Genomic DNA, 20,638 nt, shown 5'->3' on the forward strand with positions numbered 1-20,638 from the left:
GCAGCCATCTCCAGCAGCATCAGGTCAGTTTATGTCTCCATAGCCGTGCTTCGGCCTCTGCGTCTATGAAATGCCTATATTTGGTCATTTCTCAATGAAGGCTTGCTCTGCGAGTCATTCCTTTCTTGTTCCTAATAATGGGCAGCAGGCCAGTGGTCTCTCTTGGCTATAGCTGCTTCCCTGACCAAGAGCACTGATCTGGAGGAAGAAAAAGGAGAAAAGGAATGGAAATGGTGGAATTACCATTACTTCAGTGCCAAAAAAAGGGTTTCTGAACAAAACCTGACTGTGTACAAAAGATAAATCAGCTGACATATTTCATAGTCAATTTATATCATCACATTTATATCCACAGTGGGTATATACTGCACAGTGGATAGTAAGCACATCTGATGATAAAAATGAAGGTATTGAAGGGGTCCATCAAAATCATACAACACTGTCAGGCTTGGATGCAGAACTTGGCTCATATCTCCTTTGCTTCTGTGGTGCCTGCCTGGTCCAGCTTTCAATCTCTCGAAATTAAAACCTTGCTCTTCAGAGATCACTAACAGCATTTTAATTATTCACTTGATTGCAATCAGTGAGTGAAAGACAATATCAGTAGCTACATCCTCATTGAAATAAAATCAGAAAGAAGCACTCTACTACAGGGTGGTGTTGTGGGAATTAAAATAGCATGAAATGGAAATATGAAATTACAGTTTAAGTACTCCAAAACTGTACAAGATTGAACGCACTAAAAACATATGGATTGCTCCTTTAAGACACCGCGCGTGTGGTTACGTCAGCGGGTCGTCAGAGGGAACAGTTAAAGAACAAAATGGAGGAATATGCCAGAGAACCATGGTGAGTCTTTAAACCTTGAAATTTTTATTTACCTGCTGTATTTTGAGTGATGTCACGATCTCGGTTTATAGTGATTATATAGGTTTGCATGATTGTTTTTATAGTACATAATGTGACTTAGCTACAAGATGTAAAATCCGGCTCGTTAGCTGCCTTTAGCATGGATGCTAACTCGACATAGAGAAATCATTAGCGTTGGGTAGTAGCATTGTAGCCTTATTGCTAAATCACGTTGTTAGTGACCTTGTAGGTTTTTCTTCCACGCGTCTTCACGGTTTGTTTAATGATTTACGTCAGTGACTCTGTCTACGACAATGGGTGATCGACAATAAATGTTAAGCGCCACGGTTATTTATTAGGTGTTCAGTACATAGTATGGATGATTCTTTAGCATGTATGGCTAACTGTTAGCGACCAATCTGCTATATGTTGGGGTCAGCCTGACGTAGAGTCCTGCCCGAACTCATGCGTCAACGTGTTGCTGATATAATGTAAAGTGGCACACAGGTAACAGATAATCATCCAAAGTGAAAAATGTATTTAATAATCTACTAGGATAACATTGTATGGTGTTGGATGCACAAAGAGTCACACAGTTTGGAAACTGAAATATTTGAGGCAGCAGAGGTTTTTAGAAAAATGACTTAGTTTCTACCTTCCTTAAGTTGTCTGTTTTTTGTTCATTTGTTGGTCTCGTATGTTCAGTTCATCCATGTGAGGTATAACTTGTGTGCTTACTACAATTTTTGTGTAACCTGTGAGGAAACACTACTGTGAAGATTGTGCAACCATTGGAGTGTATTTCATCAACTTCATTTCATTGATTATTTAAAATAACAAGTGCTAATAAATGTAATACACATTTTTATTTCTTGTAGCCCCTGGAGGATTGTAGACGACTGTGGGGGAGCCTTCACCATGGGAGCTATTGGTGGAGGAATATTTCAAGCAGTAAAAGGCTTCAGAAATGCACCATCAGTAAGTTCAATTCAGTTAAACATGCGACACTAGACCAGGTTGATATTTTTTATTTTTAATATAAATTTTGTTGCACTTGCACACCAGCTATAGTAATCATAACCTTGAATGCTGGGATAGTTTGCTGGGAAATGCTTTCAGTTGTAGTCAATAAACAACTTATTATGAAAGTGTTTATTTCTATGATATAGATCACTTCTTGTAACTCTATTTTCAGTAATAGTATGTGGTAGCAGTGTAACTTGTTTGGCATTTATAAATAATTAGTAATTGGTATTTTCAAAGCATTAAACTATGACTGCGTTTATCATGTGTAAGCAAGGAATTGTTGTTTTCTCTTCTGTAGGGGATGAGTCATAGAATGAGAGGTAGTATGACTGCAATCAAGACTAGAGCCCCACAACTTGGAGGTAAGGACAAAATATCTATTACACTGTAACTAACATCATGATAGAATATCCCCTGCTAGTATGTTGGACAGGAGACTATGCTCTGCTTTGTAAAAAAAAACAATGTTATATTCAGTTTGGATAATAGTACTTTGTAGTACATTGTTTACAGTGCTTATAATTCTGTGAAGTCAGTTCCATAGCGACTGTTTTGTGAAATTTGTGTCATTAAAATGCAAACTTTAGATGTTACTTACTTCTTTTGTTTGGGTTTAGGTAGCTTTGCAGTATGGGGAGGCCTCTTCTCCATGATTGACTGTGGTTTAGTAAAGGTGCGAGGAAAGGAAGATCCCTGGAATTCAATAACAAGTGGGGCCATGACAGGAGCTATTCTTGCTGCAAGAAGTGAGTAGGCTTGGCAGTCAACAGTCAACACATACTGGGCACTACCCATACATTTGGCAAACAATGTTACTGTCATCCTGTACTAAAATATATTAGCACTCAAATCCAACAACTAAACAAAGTCTTTGATGTTTTGTTTTACCAAATTGTCATTTGATTCTGCCTGTTGATCTGAAATGAAGGCATAAAATGATCTGAAGTTTCATTACCTGCTGCTGTTCTGTAGATGGACCAGTAGCCATGGTAGGATCTGCGGCCATGGGAGGTATTCTGCTGGCATTGATAGAGGGCGCAGGAATCTTGCTCACAAGGTTTGCCTCTTCACAGTTCCCAACAGGTGAGTCATGCTTTAAATACTGGAAGGTTGTACTACACAAGTGATTGAGAAAATAGTGCAGTGGAAGTGTGAACGTTGACCCTGTGGAGCTGCTGTGAAACTATAATTTATTTTCCTAATTGTGAACACAGATTTCTTTTGATTGTAATTTTCAAAAAATAAGTAGTTTTGTAAGTAAATTTAGTTGACACTTGACTTTGTCACGTCACTTAATTACTTTATACATGGCTTTTCCCCAGGACCCCAGTTTGCAGAGGAACCTGCACCTGCTTCCATGCCCAGCCCTTCATTTGGAGACTACAGACAATATCAGTGAAAAGACTCCCTGTAGACCTATTTGAATTTCTTGCTGAAATCACAAAGAAGAAATGGAGATGCTAAATACCACACCTCAAATAACAGCATCTGCATCCAGTTACGTGGAGCATGTTGGAGAAGCGAAGGACAAAATACATCTTCATTTTACTTCTTTCAGGACCCGTGTACAAACCTGCCTTTTGCCATTTTCAGCCTTGTCACATTCATCATTTTCATCTAACACTGGTAAAACACAAACATTTGGTGAGATTGTTGCATGTGTTTTGTTCATGTAAAGTATGTTTGAGGCAGACAATCTCTGAATAACCTTTAGACTGGCAAAGACACATGTCATGAGGAGCGTAACAACTCTACATGTATGCAAGTATGACTCTTAGGTATGTGTATTCAAAGTAAAAGATTTCTATTTGTACTCACGTTAGTCTTTATTTGCCTTAAATCCTTCCCCTGCTTGGATTGGCCACTGACATTTGACTGGCCTGTTTTAGTTCTTTTAATTCCGAGACCCAAAGGCAAACCTCTATCAGATACCACATTATGCAAAACTAGTTTGTTTTAAAGTGAATTAATTTATTTTAGATGGTAAGGAAGTGTATCGGATTGTTCTGCGATGTGACGGTGACTTTTACATTCAACCCATGTGTATAAAAGGCTGTTATAGACAAGAAATGGCATAGGCTGTATAGATCACTAGGGAAAACACAAGCAAGGGATTGGTGCATAACGTAATAAATCTATATAATAGAGTGTACTATGGTACAATAAAGAAATGTGTAAAATGTGACTGCTCCAGCCTTATGACTTCATGCTGTGATGTTTTGAACCCCACTGTAAAAACGTAGATTAAGCGTAGAAGTATTTCAACTTTGAAGTAATCTGTTGTTTGGGCAGGATTACTAGTTCTCCACTAGAGGGAACTCCTTCCCTACATATTCAAAGTATAACTGACTCTTTGAGTTTTTTGTTCTAGGGAGACATAAGGGAGCACTTTACTGTTGCATTCTTATGTGTTTGTGTCATGCACCTGTTAACTGAAGACAGCTCTGTATAATTACATATAAAAGACAGTGGATGATTAAGAAGGAATTAAAGGGACCATGATGCAATTTTTGTTATAGTCAGGGATTTTTTCATCATGGCTGAGGTATACACAAAACATATGTCACAAAAATCTATAATGTGACTTCACCTTGAGCCTTAACAAAAACAAGAGCATTAATTCTCACACGACACGAGCAGCAGGATGTCTGATGTTAGTCAGTTCCTGCAGAAGTTTTTGTGTGAAGGAAAAAATGGAAACAAAAAACATTTTATTAGACACTTTTCATTTAAGTCAAAAAACAAAATAACATCAGATTTGTAAAATAATTTGAAATATTTTTTCAAGCCTGAAACTGATTTGACTTTTAATTGGATAAAGAGCTTTTGGCAACTGTGATGATTAGTAATAATACGTAAGCCAAGAAATACTCCTTTTGCAACTGGAAAGTAGCTCATCTTTCAAGAATGTGAAATGTTGAGAAGGTGCAGATCTGCTTTTCACTGTAATGATTCTCATCAGAGAATGTTCTTTAATTTCTCATTTCTCTCTTCTCATGTGTCAAATCCATACTTCCAAACACAAAAATATATAGTGTATTACTATAGATTAATAGAAAACAACACAAGGAGGTTTGATAGGAGACTTGCAGATTTTGTTTTAAACATCACTATATACTGTAATGTTGTAAGCATGTGATACTACAGTTAGGATTAAAAAACTAAGGTTCATCTCAGAAAAAGACAGTTTTTAGTTCTGCATCCATGTTTAATCCCTGTGCGGCGGGAATAACTCAACTGTGAAGAAACGCGCGGTGTTTGGGATAAGTTCCTAAAGACGCGTGAAGCAGATCCCTTCAAAGTGTGTGTTTGTGATGACAGTCCCCGCCGCTGGCCGGCCTCGGCGTGTCATGCCCTTTTAAGAAAACCGACGAGCCGCGTGCGGTGACGTCTGCTGCGCGAGGCCAGAGGCAAACTGACACTTGCGGAGCGGCGAGAGACAGCGAGCGAGAAACGGTGAGTGGGAACGCCAAACTTTACTCGCGGCTACACGCGGCCGAATAAGTCGTCGGCGTGGACGCACGTAGCGCGGGCGGCCCTGCGGTAAACGAGCAGACTCGGCGCGGCGCGGGGGGCGCGTTTTATTTACAGCACAAACGGGAGGAATTACGTGCAAGTACAAAACGGCGAGTATGCACTCCCATTTTAGTCAAGGCCAGGCGGAAGGGCAGGTAACGTTAGCAAACGGCGGTGTTTTCCTGAGGTAATGCGCCGTAACGCGGTCCGATTTACACCCTGCCAGGCCTGGTTGACGCGTGCGTGTGAGGTGCACGACACGGTTGATTGCAAGGCGATTCTGACAGCCTAGCTGTGTTTTGATTAAGCGCCGAGGGAAGAGTCGGCTAGCTAGCATGCGTGCTAACGAGCCGTAGCTAGCGGTTTTGAAGTCTCGGCGGCCCTTCGCTGGCAGTAAGTTAAAGCTAGCTAGTTAGCGGCATTTTGCTAACAAGCCTGATAACGGGACTTAGTGCGGGCTCGTCTCGGCTGCACAACTCGATTGTTAATAAACGGACGCTGACCACAGCTGTCAGGATTATAGATTATGGCATTTGAAGGGTTCATCTGTAAAACGGTTTATGCGCTGCATTGAATTACATTTTATAGAAGCTACATGTTGTGATTATCACATCGCCGGAGTGCTAGTTGCTTCTCTGTGGGTTAGTCACAGCCACACAGATTGCAGGGACTTAGCATGACCTGGAGTGATCAGCATATGTTACAGCCGTAAGCAAATTAGGTAGATTCGACGAGATAACCCCAGACCTCGACCGACTTTCTCCTGTCTAGGTCCAGGCTTTTACAGCAGCTTGCTGCAGGCTGAGCGGTGTTACCCAGGCAAGATGTCTAACGGCTATGGACGGGTTTTATATCATCTCAGCAGGATGTGAGACTAGTTTCTACAAAAGTCTTGAACATTTTCTTCTCACAAAGGCAGGAATTTTAGTTATAAATATTTAGTTTTTCATTTGCAGGATCTCTGGAGATATTAATCACCAGTTGTGACAGTGGATTGTATAAACAGGCGCCCGTTCGTTTATTTTACTTTTATTATTATTTAGTTATGATCTTTTTTCAGATCTCTTGTAATTAGAAAACGCTGTCATGCTGTCACGGTGTTGATTGTACGATTGGACATAAGACTACATGTGTTAAAGAGTTTAATTTAACCTAGTGAATTCTGCAGCAAGTCTGTCTAGTTTCCCAGTGAAGCAGCGTATAACAAAGTTAATCGTTTCAAATCTGCCATTTTGTCTCTGTATCGATAGAAATTCTACATCTGCTCCATCCTGTGCCACAGATCTCTTCGTACCCCTGATTTAGATGATGATATGCAAGTTACTAAACCCACTTCCTCCCTCTTTCTCTGCAAGCCTTCTGTCTGGAGTCTTGAACAGGAACAGAGACTGGAAGAGGCTATTTTAGTGTATAGCTGCCCCTTTCCATCCTATCAGCATGAAGCCTTCTTGTGCTTTGGAAAGAGGATGTGGTTACAGGTCAAGGCCCCAGCTACACATGCACATTTCGACTGATGGTGTTTGTCAGTTACAGCTCTTTGTCATAATGAAGTCACAGCAAAGTTTTGTGTGCCTAGCTGCAGTTTTGCTGTGACTCACAGGGGCATACAGGGTTGTGGTGGATCTGAAATGTGATACTAGAGCGATGCAATTAGATAACGATGACATTTGTGTTCCACAAGTAATTTTTTCATACGTTAATTGTACAGAAAATCTGTCAGCCTTTTAAATTTAAGTAAAGGTCATGTTTTTTTGTCGAACCTCATTACTGGGCTGTTATGTCGAGTTTTAACCATATGCAAAGATCATCTTTTTAATTGCAGCTTTATAGGCCTGTACAATTTTAATTTACTAGGAGTTCCCAGTGAACTTCGTCACTTGGCACTGATTATAGGCCAATTAGACACTCTTACTTCCACTTAATTAACTGCAAACTTGGGTAGTTTTCTGTATTGGCAATTACTCAATAAACTATATAGACCATGAACTTTACTTTTCTTATTTTTACAGTATCTAGAGTAAGTGCACAGCATTATTTGAGACTTTGCTAGAATATCAGTAGGTAATGTGTTGGCTATAAAGCTTAAACTTAGTGGGTTTCTTATGAGAACAGTGTGTGAACAGAAGCTGTGAGCTGTGGTTTTGATGCAGGTAATGAGCAACTAGAACCTCATGAGAACAACACGTTTTCTCGCCCGTCCTGCTGTTTTTCCAAACCTCAAGCAAATACTTTTAATAGTGAATTGTCTAGTGCCGCTAGCTCAACCAGCGGATGCGTGTCTTTCCGACATGAGCTGTCGGGGAAAGATACAGAGGGCAGCTGTCAGTCAAACTGCCCTGCTGAGTCAGACGCTGTGATGGCTTCACTGTCAGATTAGCTTCACTAGGACAGGATATAGTGGATCCTGAATGTTGCACGCAGCTGTCAGGCTTCCCCCTGTTGCGTGTAGTAGTTTATTCAGACTCCCATTCGCTGCATATTCCTGTCTAGTAGCAGCACCACCTTGTCCAGTTTCCACCCTTAGATGGATGCATACCTTTGGCTGTAGCGGGTGAGTGATGCAGTGATGTCATGGTAGCATTTTTTCTGTGGCATGCGGCTTTCCCTCACTCCTTATTTGCTGGGGTTACTACGAGAGCAAAAGAACAGCGGCTGTGAGTTTGTTTTGTTGGGAATGACAGTGTGTAGACAGGCAATGGAAAAAGGGAGAGGTTTGGTTTAAAAGGGAGATCTCCTTAAATGGCCTTGTGCGTGTATTTGTGTGGAGCAGGGTTATGTAGGGAGTGGTGGAGAGAGTGCAGTGATGTGTGTATTGGTTTTTTTTTTTGTCTTGGTATAAAAGTTTGTATGCAGAACAAGTGTCAGAGGCAGAGCATCCTTTCAGTCATGCCCCTGACTTATAGTGTTACGCCTTTAGAATAGGCTGCAGCCACAAGTACAAAATGGTTGAGGTTGAAAGTCGACTGGGTGAGTCTGGTCACTATGAATAATTGTTTAGCACAATTGCTTTGAGCCTTTACCAATAGAGGTTATGTGGTTTGCAGAGGGTTAATATCAAGTAGGCATCAAGCACAACAGGTCTGCATTCCCTATTAACAGCAAAAATTCACTGAGATGTTTCGTATTGACCACTTCATGTATAATACTGTCTTTTCTAAAATTGAATCTGATGACATTACTAAAAAAAAGGATCATGTTAGACTGCTAGACTAGTTAACTAAAAAAAAGCTAAAATGAAAGTAAAATGTTGTGGTTGCATATATTAAGTTTGCTGTGAAAAGCACCCATAAGGACAAGAACAGTCTTAGTTCTCTTTTTATAGATTGCTTTTGAAACTAACACATGTAGGCGCACTGTAAAACCATTGAGACAGTATTGGTAATTATAACGAATGCACTTAAAACAAATACTGCTACGTTGCCTAAAAATATCATTGTGTAAATTTAATTATAGATGTGAGTGAGACATGATGGCATGTTGACTTGCAAATGACAGCAAAGTCATGATGATTTTCGCTATTAGTTGATATACTGATTATTTTCCTGATTAACTAACTTATATCTTCTATATCTTCTTATCTATATAAAAAACAGTACTCTGGCATCTTCTGCAGCTCAATTTGACACCCTTAAATGTCTTTGGTTGAATCTAAAACCACAAGACACAACATTTACAGTCAGATGATCTAAAAAGTTGTAAATTGTCATGTAGAAGCTAGAGCTAGCGTAACATAGAAGACTCCAATCATTAAATATTCCAAGGCAGCGAGATTGAGGGTCTGGGCCTGATTTTGTATGTGTGACACTGTATTTGTGACACTGTTCATGCATTTTCTTCTGCACTTGAACGTTCTCAAGCTTGTGTGTGGCACACTCCTTTTCTTGCCCTTTTCTTTTTGTTCTACTCCAAATGACCCCCACCTCTAATCATGTAAGGAGAACTCCATTGTGTTTGAAGGATTAGAGGTAGACAATATGAATTATTCACAGCCCAGGCTTCGTATCCCACATGGTCACTGTTTGTGATTGGAGTTGCTAGTCCTCTGTTCTTTGTCCACAACACCTCCCTGAGTGTTTAGATGGAGCCTACTGTAAAAAGAACAGTGTAGGAGGAGATCATCTGCTTCCCAGAATGGTTGATAGTTTAATGATAAATACCAAGAAAGGTGTATTGTTTGATTTGATCTAATTTGATCTTTAACCTAGTGTTCATGTAAACACGATAGATGATTCAATTAAACAAGTAATTGTCTCCTCTTTTTTTGTAATATGTTTAAAATCAATATCAAACGATGAATACAAATTAGAAAACAATCAACATTATGTAAGCCCTTGTTCATATAAACTGAAGGAAATGTATCATTGGTTTAGTATAGTTTTATTAACTAATTCAACTGAACACATTTAAATGAAGATGATTTCAATCAACAGCAGTTTTTCATCAGCTTCAGCTGAAATATAATCTTCACCCCCCTCTTCACGCAGCTAAGACTCAGGGCAGGAATCTTCTGTGACTAAGATTGCTGGATCGCTCAACTGACGACTTTTAAAGGGGTATTTCGTTGATCTCACAATTTTCTCTCTGTAACAGTTTCCACTCCCCTCAGCTGTTTTCTTTTTCTCCAATGTTGTTTTACAATACTAAAAATGACTAATTGACTTGAAATCTGACAGCAGGGTGTGTTTTGGTGTGAGACGGCCAGATGATTGTGTCAGTAGGAAGAAGCTCTGCCAGATCCATGCATCATCTCCCTTTTAGTCCCCCTGCACTCACACACAGCTGGTTTGCGTTAGAGAGGGGTCACATACTCTTCACCTCCTCCACCCTAAAACAGCCCAACTTTTGGGATTTTCCTCTATTGTTGACTTGTGTCTTTTACATAAACTCCTGGAATGACTCGAACCATTTTGTTCTGCAGTGGAAACACTTGACCAGACCCGTAAAATGACTTTGTTTTGCCTGAAATGCTTTTTGTTTTACCCACTTTGTGCATTCTCATTTTGTTGATCCCATTTCCTTGTTTGTCCATTGTAGATTGTTGGGCTGTCTGGTGAAGCAATCCCGCCATGCGTGAATACAAGTTAGTGGTCTTAGGCTCTGGAGGTGTGGGCAAGTCCGCTCTGGTGAGTACCAAGTCCTTGACCCCTGACCCCTGCTGGGTACAACCCACACAAATAAAGTCAAAAAGCAGTCAGAAAATACTGAATTTCAGTGCCATGTGGTTTTATAAGGAGGTTGTCAGGAGACCACACACTTCTGTGAAATCTTCAATGCCCTGCTTAACTATCATCGACCCAGCGTCAAAGTCGGGTTAATCCCTGACGTGTTTAGAGCTTAAGATGTTGTCTGGCAAACTCATTTAACCCCAATGTTAACCTGCCTCCATAAACTCAACTCTGTTTTTATAGTAAAGTCTAAATGTTACATTTGCATAGAGTCACATGGCATAAAAATGATTGGACTTGGCTTCAGTTGAACTGTGTATTATTATAAACTATCTCCCTCCAGATGTCCTTTGTTGTTGTTGTAATGAATGTAGGTGCAGTAGACAAGCACAACTGGGCGTCATGTCAGTTTGGCTGCAATTTGTGGTGACAAAGGTGACATTGGATCTGAAGCTGTCTTGCTCTGTGTGTGCATTGTTTTTCTTTTTTTACAGACAGTTCAGTTTGTACAGGGAATTTTTGTGGAAAAATATGACCCTACAATAGAAGACTCATACAGAAAGGTGAGTCCTGATGTCACGTTTTTGCATCTTTGCATGCCATTTGTTGTTCTCCCTTCTGTCTTGTAACAATGTATTATTTAGTATGTATTACTTTGACATTTATTTCCTAATCAGTGATCTGAAATAAATTTGTACATATTCATGCCTGTTTTTTCCACTTTCATTCTGTTACAGCAAGTGGAGGTTGACGGGCAGCAATGTATGCTTGAAATTCTTGACACAGCAGGCACAGTAAGTGACCACATTTCCACTTAAATCTATCAATACCCAGCATCCCTGTGTGGGCTCGAGAATCACTGTATTGACCACTGGCACTGCACATGTGTGGGCTGAGGGAAGCTGTCGGGACTAAAGCGTGGTGCAGAGACAGTACATTTGTTGAGAAATAAATATATACCTCAAAGGTCAAAGCACAAAGAAAGGAGGACAGAATTGTGATATTATGTTTTCTCCCCCTCCTGGGTTGTTGGCATGGTTTTGGTGTAGTTATGTTATACTTTTGACCAGCACAAGCATGCAAAAACAGTACCTGAGTCTACAGGCTACAAAAAGCAACAAACATGAACATGCCTGATTCTAGTGGAAACCTGATAGTCCTCCTAAAATCCCCGAAACACAGGAGAAGGAATTACAGTGTACTGGATTATCATCTTCATTGACTAAAGCTGCATCCAGTCACCAAGTTTTTTCTTCAGATTAAAGATGAGGAACAAATTTTTATAAGAATTAATTATGAAATATATTTGAAATACCTAAAGGCAAATGACCGTAGCTTATTCCCTGTCCTTCCTCTTACTTTTCCACCTTTATAGGAACAATTCACAGCAATGAGAGACTTGTACATGAAGAACGGCCAAGGGTTTGCATTGGTATACTCCATCACAGCACAGTCCACCTTCAATGATCTCCAGGACCTGAGAGAACAGATTCTACGAGTAAAGGATACAGAGGATGTGAGTACACACTATGCATAATGAATTTGTTTATGTCATCTCGTCACTATTTCATTTAACTTGTAATCTATTAGTGTAATTTAGTTCTGTCTTTTAAGTATAGAACCATGCTTTAAAAGTCAAATGAGAACAAGTGTCCTTTGTTCGCGTTCATAGCCACCTACACTCTACAGAGACCTTATTGCACTGTTGCTATGGATACCATTTATCACTGTAATTGCTGCATCATATCCCTGTAATTAGAAATTTGTAATACCCTGACATAATGTGGGTGGTGTCACCATGTTTCCATGTTGTTTGTAGATAAAGCATTGGTGTAACTTGTGTACTTTGTGTAGTGTAGCATTAGCTAATACTAGTGTAATAGATGCTCCTGTGGTTTGTTTACTACATCTGTTTTTAAGGTGGTCAAACAGGGCCGGTGTCCGCAATGTTTGCCTTTCCTGTGCTTGTTGACCGGTTAGTCTTGGTTTTTGGGCTTGCAGTGTCGTGTTCCCCTTTAAAATCTGGATCTGTCATGTAAAAAGACAAAAAAAATAAGTGAAATTGAATTATTTTCCTGGTTTGGTGTTGGTCCGAAGCACATTTCCATCTCTTTTTATCTCTGGTAAATTGCTTGGCTGTTTGGCTGAGCAAAGCCTCCAACACTCTTCTGGAGGGACAGAGTACGTCAGCAGAATCCAAGATGCCCTTTTTTGGTGATCTCTGGAGGGAATGAATGTTACTATAACCAACTCACTCACCCTTTCTCCGCTTGCTGTTCCCCATCAATGAATGAAGCAGCAGACTAATTCTATACCACACTTTTCTTTGCCCGTACCCCTGTCGTTCTCCTTCCCCTGTATCTGTTGCTGCTCTGCTTTTTGTTTGGACTGGCCTTTTCAGAGCCTGTTGCTCTCTGCCCCCCTCTCCTCTGTCCTGCTTTGTGGTCATAATGTGGTCTGGCACTCACTGCCGGTGATTGGACTGTCAACGTTAATGTGCAAGGAAGGGCCTTTGCTCATCAAAAACACACAGAGTTGTGTGTCTGTGGTACTTTTATTAGAGCCCTCTGTGGTCAGGGAACTGAGGTTAGCCTCAGGCTAGCAGATGGATTGCAGGATCAGTGGCTCCTCACAATGCTGCAACTACTGACACTCATTTTCGTGTCCAAATATGCTCCCTCTGAGTACATGCCTGGTTCAAAAAGCTGCCTGTCACGTTTGTCGGCTATCAGTTGAGTGATGCTTTAGGCCCTTATCTATTATTACTGTTACATCTGTTTATATTTCTTTGCCCCATGCAGGAATGCACTGCCAAAGGAAATACTTAATGTGTTTTCTTTATTCATCCATGAGGACAGATTTCTTATTTGGAGGCTTTAAGGCATTGCTGAGCTCAAAAAGCGCCCTATTTTATGCTGCAGCTGGTCTCATTCTTGGGTCTGCCACGCACCATTTACTGAAAAGCTGGCAAAACGTACAGGCTTTATGTTGCCAGGCTCAATTAAAAAGGCTTCTAATGACTGTAAACTATACACAGTAGGGTCAGATTATTCTTAAGAAGTTGTTAGGAGAGAAAAATAAAGTAAGTGAGCAGTCGCCAATGTATTATAAGCTCACTTCCCTTATTTCCTACCATTGGTCTTACGTAAAAGAGGTCTTATGACTTTTCCGTCCCCGACTTTACTGGTGTGTCTAGGATGGTAGTAATGCCTGACTCTGTGCTTGTGACTCACTGCTCCATTTGCTCCATTCATTCAATCCACTCTATACTCCCCTGTTCTGTGTTCCCCACAATTTAATCTTTAGCATGCCATTGTGGGCGGGATAGGACCTGTCTTTAGTACGTTAACAGCGCCTGAACAGATTCTCTGTGGGTTGTGCAGATTCTTGAAGTAAGCTAATGCTGCCTTGTGTGCTGCTGACACTGAATATTTTTCTTCCCTGCATATTTTCATCCTTCCCTGCCTCTCTCCATCCTTTTCATCCCAGCTTGGCTCAGAGTTTGCGTTGGGAGGGCGTACCGCCGGTTCTCCCAGGACCCCTGGGAGAAATGTCGTTCAGCAGTCCACTGCGAGGTCTTGTTTGGTTATCAAACATCAAGCATCAACCTCAGTGGGGTTAATCTAAACATCACGGTTTCCTGTCGTCTGCTCCACAGCCCAGTGAGAGGGAAGAATTAAGCATCCTGAAATATTCATCGTATATCTTTGAAAAAAATGTGCTAATATCTTAGAAACGCAGACTTGTGGGTGACAAAAGGTCTGACACATGGGCAAGTTAATGGACTATTTCAGATCGAAGTTTCTGAATTCATAAATTCTGGGACCACCACCACAAATCGATTTTCCCTTGCTGATGATTGCTTTGAATTTTTCATTGATTGATTGGTTAGCATTACGTTCACAGTAAGTCAGACTCGATTGTGAAATGAACGGTTTCGTTATATCATGTAATTCCAGTCAGTAGCCAGAGCGTGGAATTCAGCTGGAAGTTGGATCGCGCAGGAAGGAAGCGATGTTATCCTGGCGGGGCGGGGCTGCAATGACTTCCTCCGGGCCTGCATGCTCCCTAGATAGCCCGTCAGGAAACAGCAGGCAGGATGAGACGCATCCCGACACCCTGCCTGTCCCCGCTCTGCTCGCTGGGACAGTTGGGGTTAGATGTTGTGCCCAGAATATTCTCTCTTCCTCAGAGTTTGAAAAGTCTCTCACTGAGGGCACAAAAGAACTGTTGAGTATTAGGAAAGCCAAAACCAGCTGCACCTTTTGTCAGTGGTTGTCTTTTTAGTTTTGGTCAGGAAAGATTTCCTCATTGAAGACATGAAACTAGAATAAGAAGTTGTTCTCTTTTTTTTGTTGTTGTTGACATTTTAACCTTGTATTTCTTCTCAGAGGGAGTGATATTTTCTTTTAAGTTACCCTCTTTAATTTGACTCTCTTGTTTTTTTTTCTCCCCATATGTTCTTTAACCTAATTGACTTTTCATGCAAACTTCTCCTTATTTGCTTCTTCCATTTATTTTTATTGCTTTAAGTAGATAAATGTGGACTTGATTCTAGACACATCTGTGTTTAATGTATTTTACCGCTTTAAATCTGTTCAAGCTTTAGGAGTCTGGTAATTAAATGTTGCTTCCTTTTTTTTCATGACTTAAGTGCAATGTAGAGCGCAGTTGTAATTTCATTTATACGATAAATAATTGATAGATTTGCTTGAAAGACATTGGCTTTTTCTCTTTGCCTTTTCTTAGGTGCCAATGATCTTGGTGGGAAACAAGTGTGATTTGGAGGATGAGCGTGTGGTGGGGAAGGAGCAGGGCCAGAACCTGGCCAGACAGTGGAACCACTGTGCCTTTTTAGAGTCCTCTGCTAAGTCAAAGATCAACGTGCTTGATGTGAGTATGTATATGTGAAACATTGATCACTAGTAGCGTTAACAATCCATCTTTGGCCACTGCCCACATTGCTATATTTTACCACACAATCTAACACTCTCACCATGCCCTGATATGGCAGAATGAGCTGGATTAAGAGCTGCTAATCACCCTTGTTTAAACCTGCCATTTGTGTAAACGGTGATATCAATCCACTTACACTCAAGGCTTCACTGTTGCTCTTAAAGGTGCAATAGTATGTGGGGATTGGGTGAAAGAGGAGTTTACTATTGGAACATGGCTAATTTTCTTTTCTATGTCTTGCCCCCTAAGATCTTCTATGACTTGGTCAGACAAATAAATAGGAAAACACCAGTGGAAAAAAAGAAGGCGAAAAAGAAATCCAACTGTGTCCTGCTTTAAAGACCCTCTCCAGCCCCTGCAGCAGCTCTGAGCCAGGTGTGAGTCTATGGTTTCCTTACACCACAAACACCCATGACATTAGTTGTGATAGAGATACTGTCAGATTAACCATCGTTAAAGTGTGTCTTATTTCCTGTAATTGTCTTAATAGGAACAAATACAGTCTTTCTGATGCTATGAAGTATTAAACCAAGCAGATATTATTTAGAGGCTAAAATGCTGAGTCGGCTTTAAAAGTGTGAAGCTGACTCACTGTGTAATTGTAAGATATAAATAAAGACCTCGGCAGACTGCAGCAGCTGATTATGTCTGAGGAAGTCCTGATCTACAATCATGTTTCCAGAAACTGTGTTTGTCTTTTTCTTACTCAGCATATTGGAGTTTCGACGGATGTTACCAATAAGGAAGTGTATAAACAGTTGATCTAAACCAAAAAATGGTTCCTATTACTTACTAACTTTCCACCATGCCCACAATAACTAGTAAGTTTAAAGGCATAGGCAGCTCTGTGGTGGGCTACACATACATTGCCCACTTCTAATTTTAACTACATGCACTACTCCAGCTCAGTGTTCAGGAAGATCATATTTGTACCATGTTGTCTACCTAAAATCAATGCAAACCTACCGTTACGTTTGTTTGTTGGCAGAACAGGAGCTTTTTATCATGCTTGTTGCAGCATAGGTTTTGTCTGACTAACAGTACAGTCAGTGGGTGTAATGGATGTTGGAGCGACTACAAAGTCTTTGTCCTTGAACTAAAGGACTTCAGTACAGTGCTGTCAGTTTAGTGTGCATCAACCAAGCTAAAGCGTCTGTGGCAGTTGACTGAAGCATCTGACACTTTATTATGGTTGCAGTCTGAGCTGTCACTGAAATAGAACAGTAATGAAATGTTGAGTAATGTACAGCACAGAGGCTAAATGTATTTTTGTCCTTGCTGTGAGAGGAGAGTAAAACACTGCTAATAAAAACAGATTAGTTAAACAGACAGTGCATAAGAGTGGCTAAACCACCCACCACGCTCTTTGTCTGAATCCATCTGGGTTGGTTCAGTTACAGGTCCGCAGTCTTTTAAAGTGGGGCCTCTGTCAGCAGACCCTGCGGCAGTGTCTGCCCACCCCCCTTTTACACGCTGCCCAGTCCAATGAACCAGCACTAACGGGATTACAGCCCCACTGTTCCCCTGCTCACAACACACAGTGACCTACAGTACAGGGTAGTAGAGGGGGAAAGGAGTGCTAGGAACAGACTTCACTCTGCAGCCATGTTCCAGGAGTTCACTCATCAGATATTCGGCTGCTGCCAGATTCACTGATAGCTGTGTTGGGACACTTGATGGTTAAGATGCTGAAATATTATTTAGTGTAGGAATTTGGTAATCCAAGGTGACTCTGATAACAAATGATAGTATGAGCACATATTAAGGTAGACTACAGAAAGGAGCATCTTTTGAGTTACCCATGATAACAATACATCCGTCCTAAGTTCAGAGGAAGAAGGTATTTCCATGTATGCATATATTTGGTCCTGGTCTTAGACCAGACTGTATTTGATGGTTAGAAATGAATAACAGTGAAGTTTTAGTTTAAAGTGTTTGATAATGGCATTAACACATTATATTTGTATTTTACAGTGACAAATATGTAATGTTGTAGACTGTCCAGCAGAGGGCAGAGACGACTTGAACTAAATCTTCTGATCATTTGCTGCTGTGTTGCAGAAATGCTGTAATGAAGAACTGTTGCCCTGATTGGAACGTGCCAGCATTCCAACAGCCCTGACCCCCTCCCTCCATCAGCCATAAACGGTGAATCGGCTCACTGAACTGCTCCTATCAAAGACGAGGATGACCTACACCAGAGAGAGAAGAGATGGATATAGTGAAAAGACCATGAGAAGAGAGAGAAGACTTCCGTCTCTCGCCTCCGAGGACCTTCCTGTCTCAGTTTCAGTGTGAACCCTGAACGGAAAGCCTCCATTTCTGCACCAACAGTCCAACCACACGCTGATGATTAAAGCGCAGCAAAGCCTCTGAACATGTAAAATGGTGTCCATGAGCTGCCCACATCGCCAGAGAGCAGCCCCCACTTTTATTTAGATTTATTTTGGCAGGATAACAAAAAAAAAACTAAAATTAGAACTTGGCTTCAGTATTTTACATCTCTTCAATATCAATATTGTATTTGAAAGACAAGAATGACCTCTTTAGTTGTATGATTATAAATATTCTTCAAAAGCAAGCATGAAAAAATGCATCAGTTATTAAGTGTAGATGTTTTCAAGTGGAAAAGTGAGAAATCTTTTATAGCCATACACCTATTCTTCATGCCTGTCATGTCAGTGATGATAGATCAAGGTCTATAATATGTATTATTATTTTTATGTTTTTTTCTTTGCCCTGTTGTTCATGGACTTCTCTTCTGCAAATATCTCTCTCTAATGTGACTTAATTTTATACTCAGTCACTGGGATTTCATAGCTCCCATAATATATTCTAATGCCATTTTTTGCATAATAATGCTTCAGAAAAAATGGGTCTTTTATAGAAGAAATATGGGGAAAATACGGATTGATTTCTATGTCTCTTGAAGCTGAAATATATTATACTAAACCAACTCTAATGATGCTTCTTGTGTTTTTCTGTCAATGATGTTCCAGCTTTTATGGATTATTAAAGTACATTTTAGTACATTTTCATTATATTGGTCAATGTATTTTTGTGAATTAAAATTGTTTTGACATTGACAGGATAGTCTGTTTTGCAGTATATGTACACTAAATGTAACGTAATTTGTTTTCTTTGCATGTTTTGTTGTACGTGAGGTGACCACCAGGTGGCGGTGTAGGAGCAGAAACGTTTCACACACAGTCCCATCAGTAACTTGCATAACGTGGCTCACGGGACACCGTTGACGATGAGAGTTCTCCTCACAGATCTGAATCAGACGAGAGATGAAAAGATGGTGGCGTGTCTTATGTAGCGAGCTGCAGTATTCACCTTAAAATGAGTGTGCGGAGTTAACGGTTGACTCGTACCCCTGGCATCTGTGTTTGGCTCCAACACCTTCGAGTACAACCTCTATGTTGTATTTCGTGGTGCTAAAATGGCTCAGTGTAAGATACATTGCCGTGTACCTGCACTTTATTTGTCAAAAGCCCGTGTTCGTGTGCGAAATAACCTCAGCCAGGATCAAAAGAAACAAACAAGCCATGAAAAATGCTGCGTCATCTAAGCTCCTTATGACTCCGAGGGGACGCGTTGCAGAGGAGGACCCCCAACGTCCGCTGGTGACGGCGGCGCGAAGCGGGGATTAGAGCGCGTGACTCGCTTCTTCTTCTTGTTTTTTGACTCTTATCACCCGCGTTGCAGCCTGGATCGCGCCCTAAATCCCGTTAGCGGGTGAGCGGCGCCGCGACACCGGAACGCCTCCGCGTTCATTATCCCGCCGTCGTCCCCCGCACTCCTGCGGTCAGAGGAGGCCTCAGATCGTCCCGCTCCCCGCGGAACAGTGGGAGGACCGTTTGGTTCCAGGTGGGATCAAAGCGCGCGCTCGGTCTCTTACCGTGATCCCTCCAGTGCTCGGCTCAGAAGCCCTGCATTAAACACGGCTCCACATTCCACAACACGTGGCGGTACAGTTGTGCTGCTTTCGGCCTCATCTGTTCGGGACCAGTAACGGCTTCTTTCCACGTTGCTTCTATTATATCAGAACCACCATTTGAATCCTTTCCCTTGAAGATGACTATAGTTTAATGAAACCTGCATCTTTAATCCCACCAGGAACCTAAGGTCCCCTGACCCCATTATCAGAGACTATATATTTCCTCAGTAACGTCTCCCCCGTCCCCTCCTTCCACTCACACCCTTTCACCAGATCAATTAACAGATTAGTGCTGGTGTTGAATGGATTGAAGGCCGGGGCTCAGGATGTCGTCTGAGTCTAATGCTTTCTGTGGAGAGGCCGTGAACATGAGCTCCGCCGCCGGGGGAATATCGACAGTGTGGAGTGCGGGGTTACGGTCGTCCTCCATGGATTCATCGTCTGCGGCTTCCTGCTGGTAATATGTTTATTCTGATGACGCACACTGATGCTTTATCGACAGAAATCTGGAACTAAGGTTTCCAAATGTGATAAGCAGCTGCTTGACTCCCCGTTAGCGGTGGGAGCTAACTGGAAAAGGGTGATGCGGTTCTGTTTGCATTAAGAATAAGAGGCAGTTTGTTCTCAGCAAATTCCACCTGTATTGACACAGGCAGTCACACACAACAGTCAGAGTGTGTGTGTTTACACACACACAAATAGTTGCACTGGTTTATGGCCTGACTGTTTAGACAGCAGGGGACTCTATCGGTGACAGTTAGGCCACTTTTAGCCTGGAGCAGCTCTTATTTTAGCGATATCTGACAAACACCAGCAACAGTTCAGCCTGTAATTAAAACAATGCAAGGTTCAACATCGCAGTGACGGAGGACGCGTGGGAGGATGAAAAGAGTGGATGGATGAATGCAGTTGGGCTTTACTGGACTTTTTTCATGTTAGCTTTACTCAGTCTATGTTTTAGTCAGTAGCTTCTCTCCCTCATTAAAGTAAACTACACTTTACTACACTCACCCATTTCTACCTTTTAAAGGGAGCCTTTCCTAAATAGCTTTCTGATTCCTGGCCTGTACTGGGTGATGACAAGATAACACTGAGAAATCAATACCCATGCTTTGGAGCAGCGAAGTGGCCCCCGTCTCCAGGGACCTTCCTGGCCTGAGCTCCATTATTCCTGTAGTGATAG

At 41.3% G+C, this 20,638-nt stretch overlaps 2 protein-coding genes and 1 long non-coding RNA gene across 6 annotated transcripts; 2 read left to right on the forward strand and 1 right to left on the reverse strand.

Annotated features, from left to right (window-relative positions):
* The first annotated feature begins 734 nt into the window (after positions 1-734).
* Positions 735-4,060, forward strand: timm17a (translocase of inner mitochondrial membrane 17 homolog A (yeast)). Its single transcript, XM_029150503.3, has 6 exons — positions 735-849; positions 1,728-1,827; positions 2,174-2,237; positions 2,493-2,621; positions 2,848-2,958; positions 3,198-4,060. Exons 1-6 carry the CDS (start codon positions 824-826, stop codon positions 3,272-3,274), a joined length of 507 nt encoding a protein of 168 aa, XP_029006336.1. The 5' UTR covers positions 735-823; the 3' UTR covers positions 3,275-4,060.
* Positions 4,061-5,177: 1,117 nt separating this feature from the next.
* On the forward strand, positions 5,178-18,598 carry LOC114855366 (ras-related protein Rap-1A-like). Of its 4 annotated transcripts, none has more exons than XM_029150499.3 (8): positions 5,178-5,331; positions 10,426-10,514; positions 11,051-11,119; positions 11,294-11,350; positions 11,932-12,072; positions 15,306-15,449; positions 15,762-15,887; positions 17,574-18,598. In XM_029150499.3, exons 2-7 carry the CDS (start codon positions 10,458-10,460, stop codon positions 15,849-15,851), a joined length of 558 nt encoding a protein of 185 aa, XP_029006332.1. In that variant the 5' UTR covers positions 5,178-5,331; positions 10,426-10,457; the 3' UTR covers positions 15,852-15,887; positions 17,574-18,598. The 4 variants fall into 4 exon arrangements, with proteins under 4 accessions (XP_029006332.1, XP_029006333.1, XP_029006335.1 ...); XM_029150500.3 differs by lacking the exon at positions 5,178-5,331 and adding an exon at positions 5,384-5,501; XM_029150502.3 differs by lacking the exon at positions 5,178-5,331 and adding an exon at positions 5,639-5,784.
* On the reverse strand, positions 17,953-19,184 carry LOC129604175 (uncharacterized). Its single transcript, XR_008694848.1, has 2 exons — positions 18,890-19,184; positions 17,953-18,789 (listed from the first exon to the last, which is right to left on the reverse strand). It is a non-coding gene; the product is annotated as an uncharacterized LOC129604175 (long non-coding RNA).
* Positions 19,185-20,638: the final 1,454 nt, after the last annotated feature.

This window comes from Betta splendens, chromosome 5 (genome assembly GCF_900634795.4).
Source record: "Betta splendens chromosome 5, fBetSpl5.4, whole genome shotgun sequence".
Taxonomy (NCBI): Eukaryota; Metazoa; Chordata; class Actinopteri; order Anabantiformes; family Osphronemidae; genus Betta; species Betta splendens.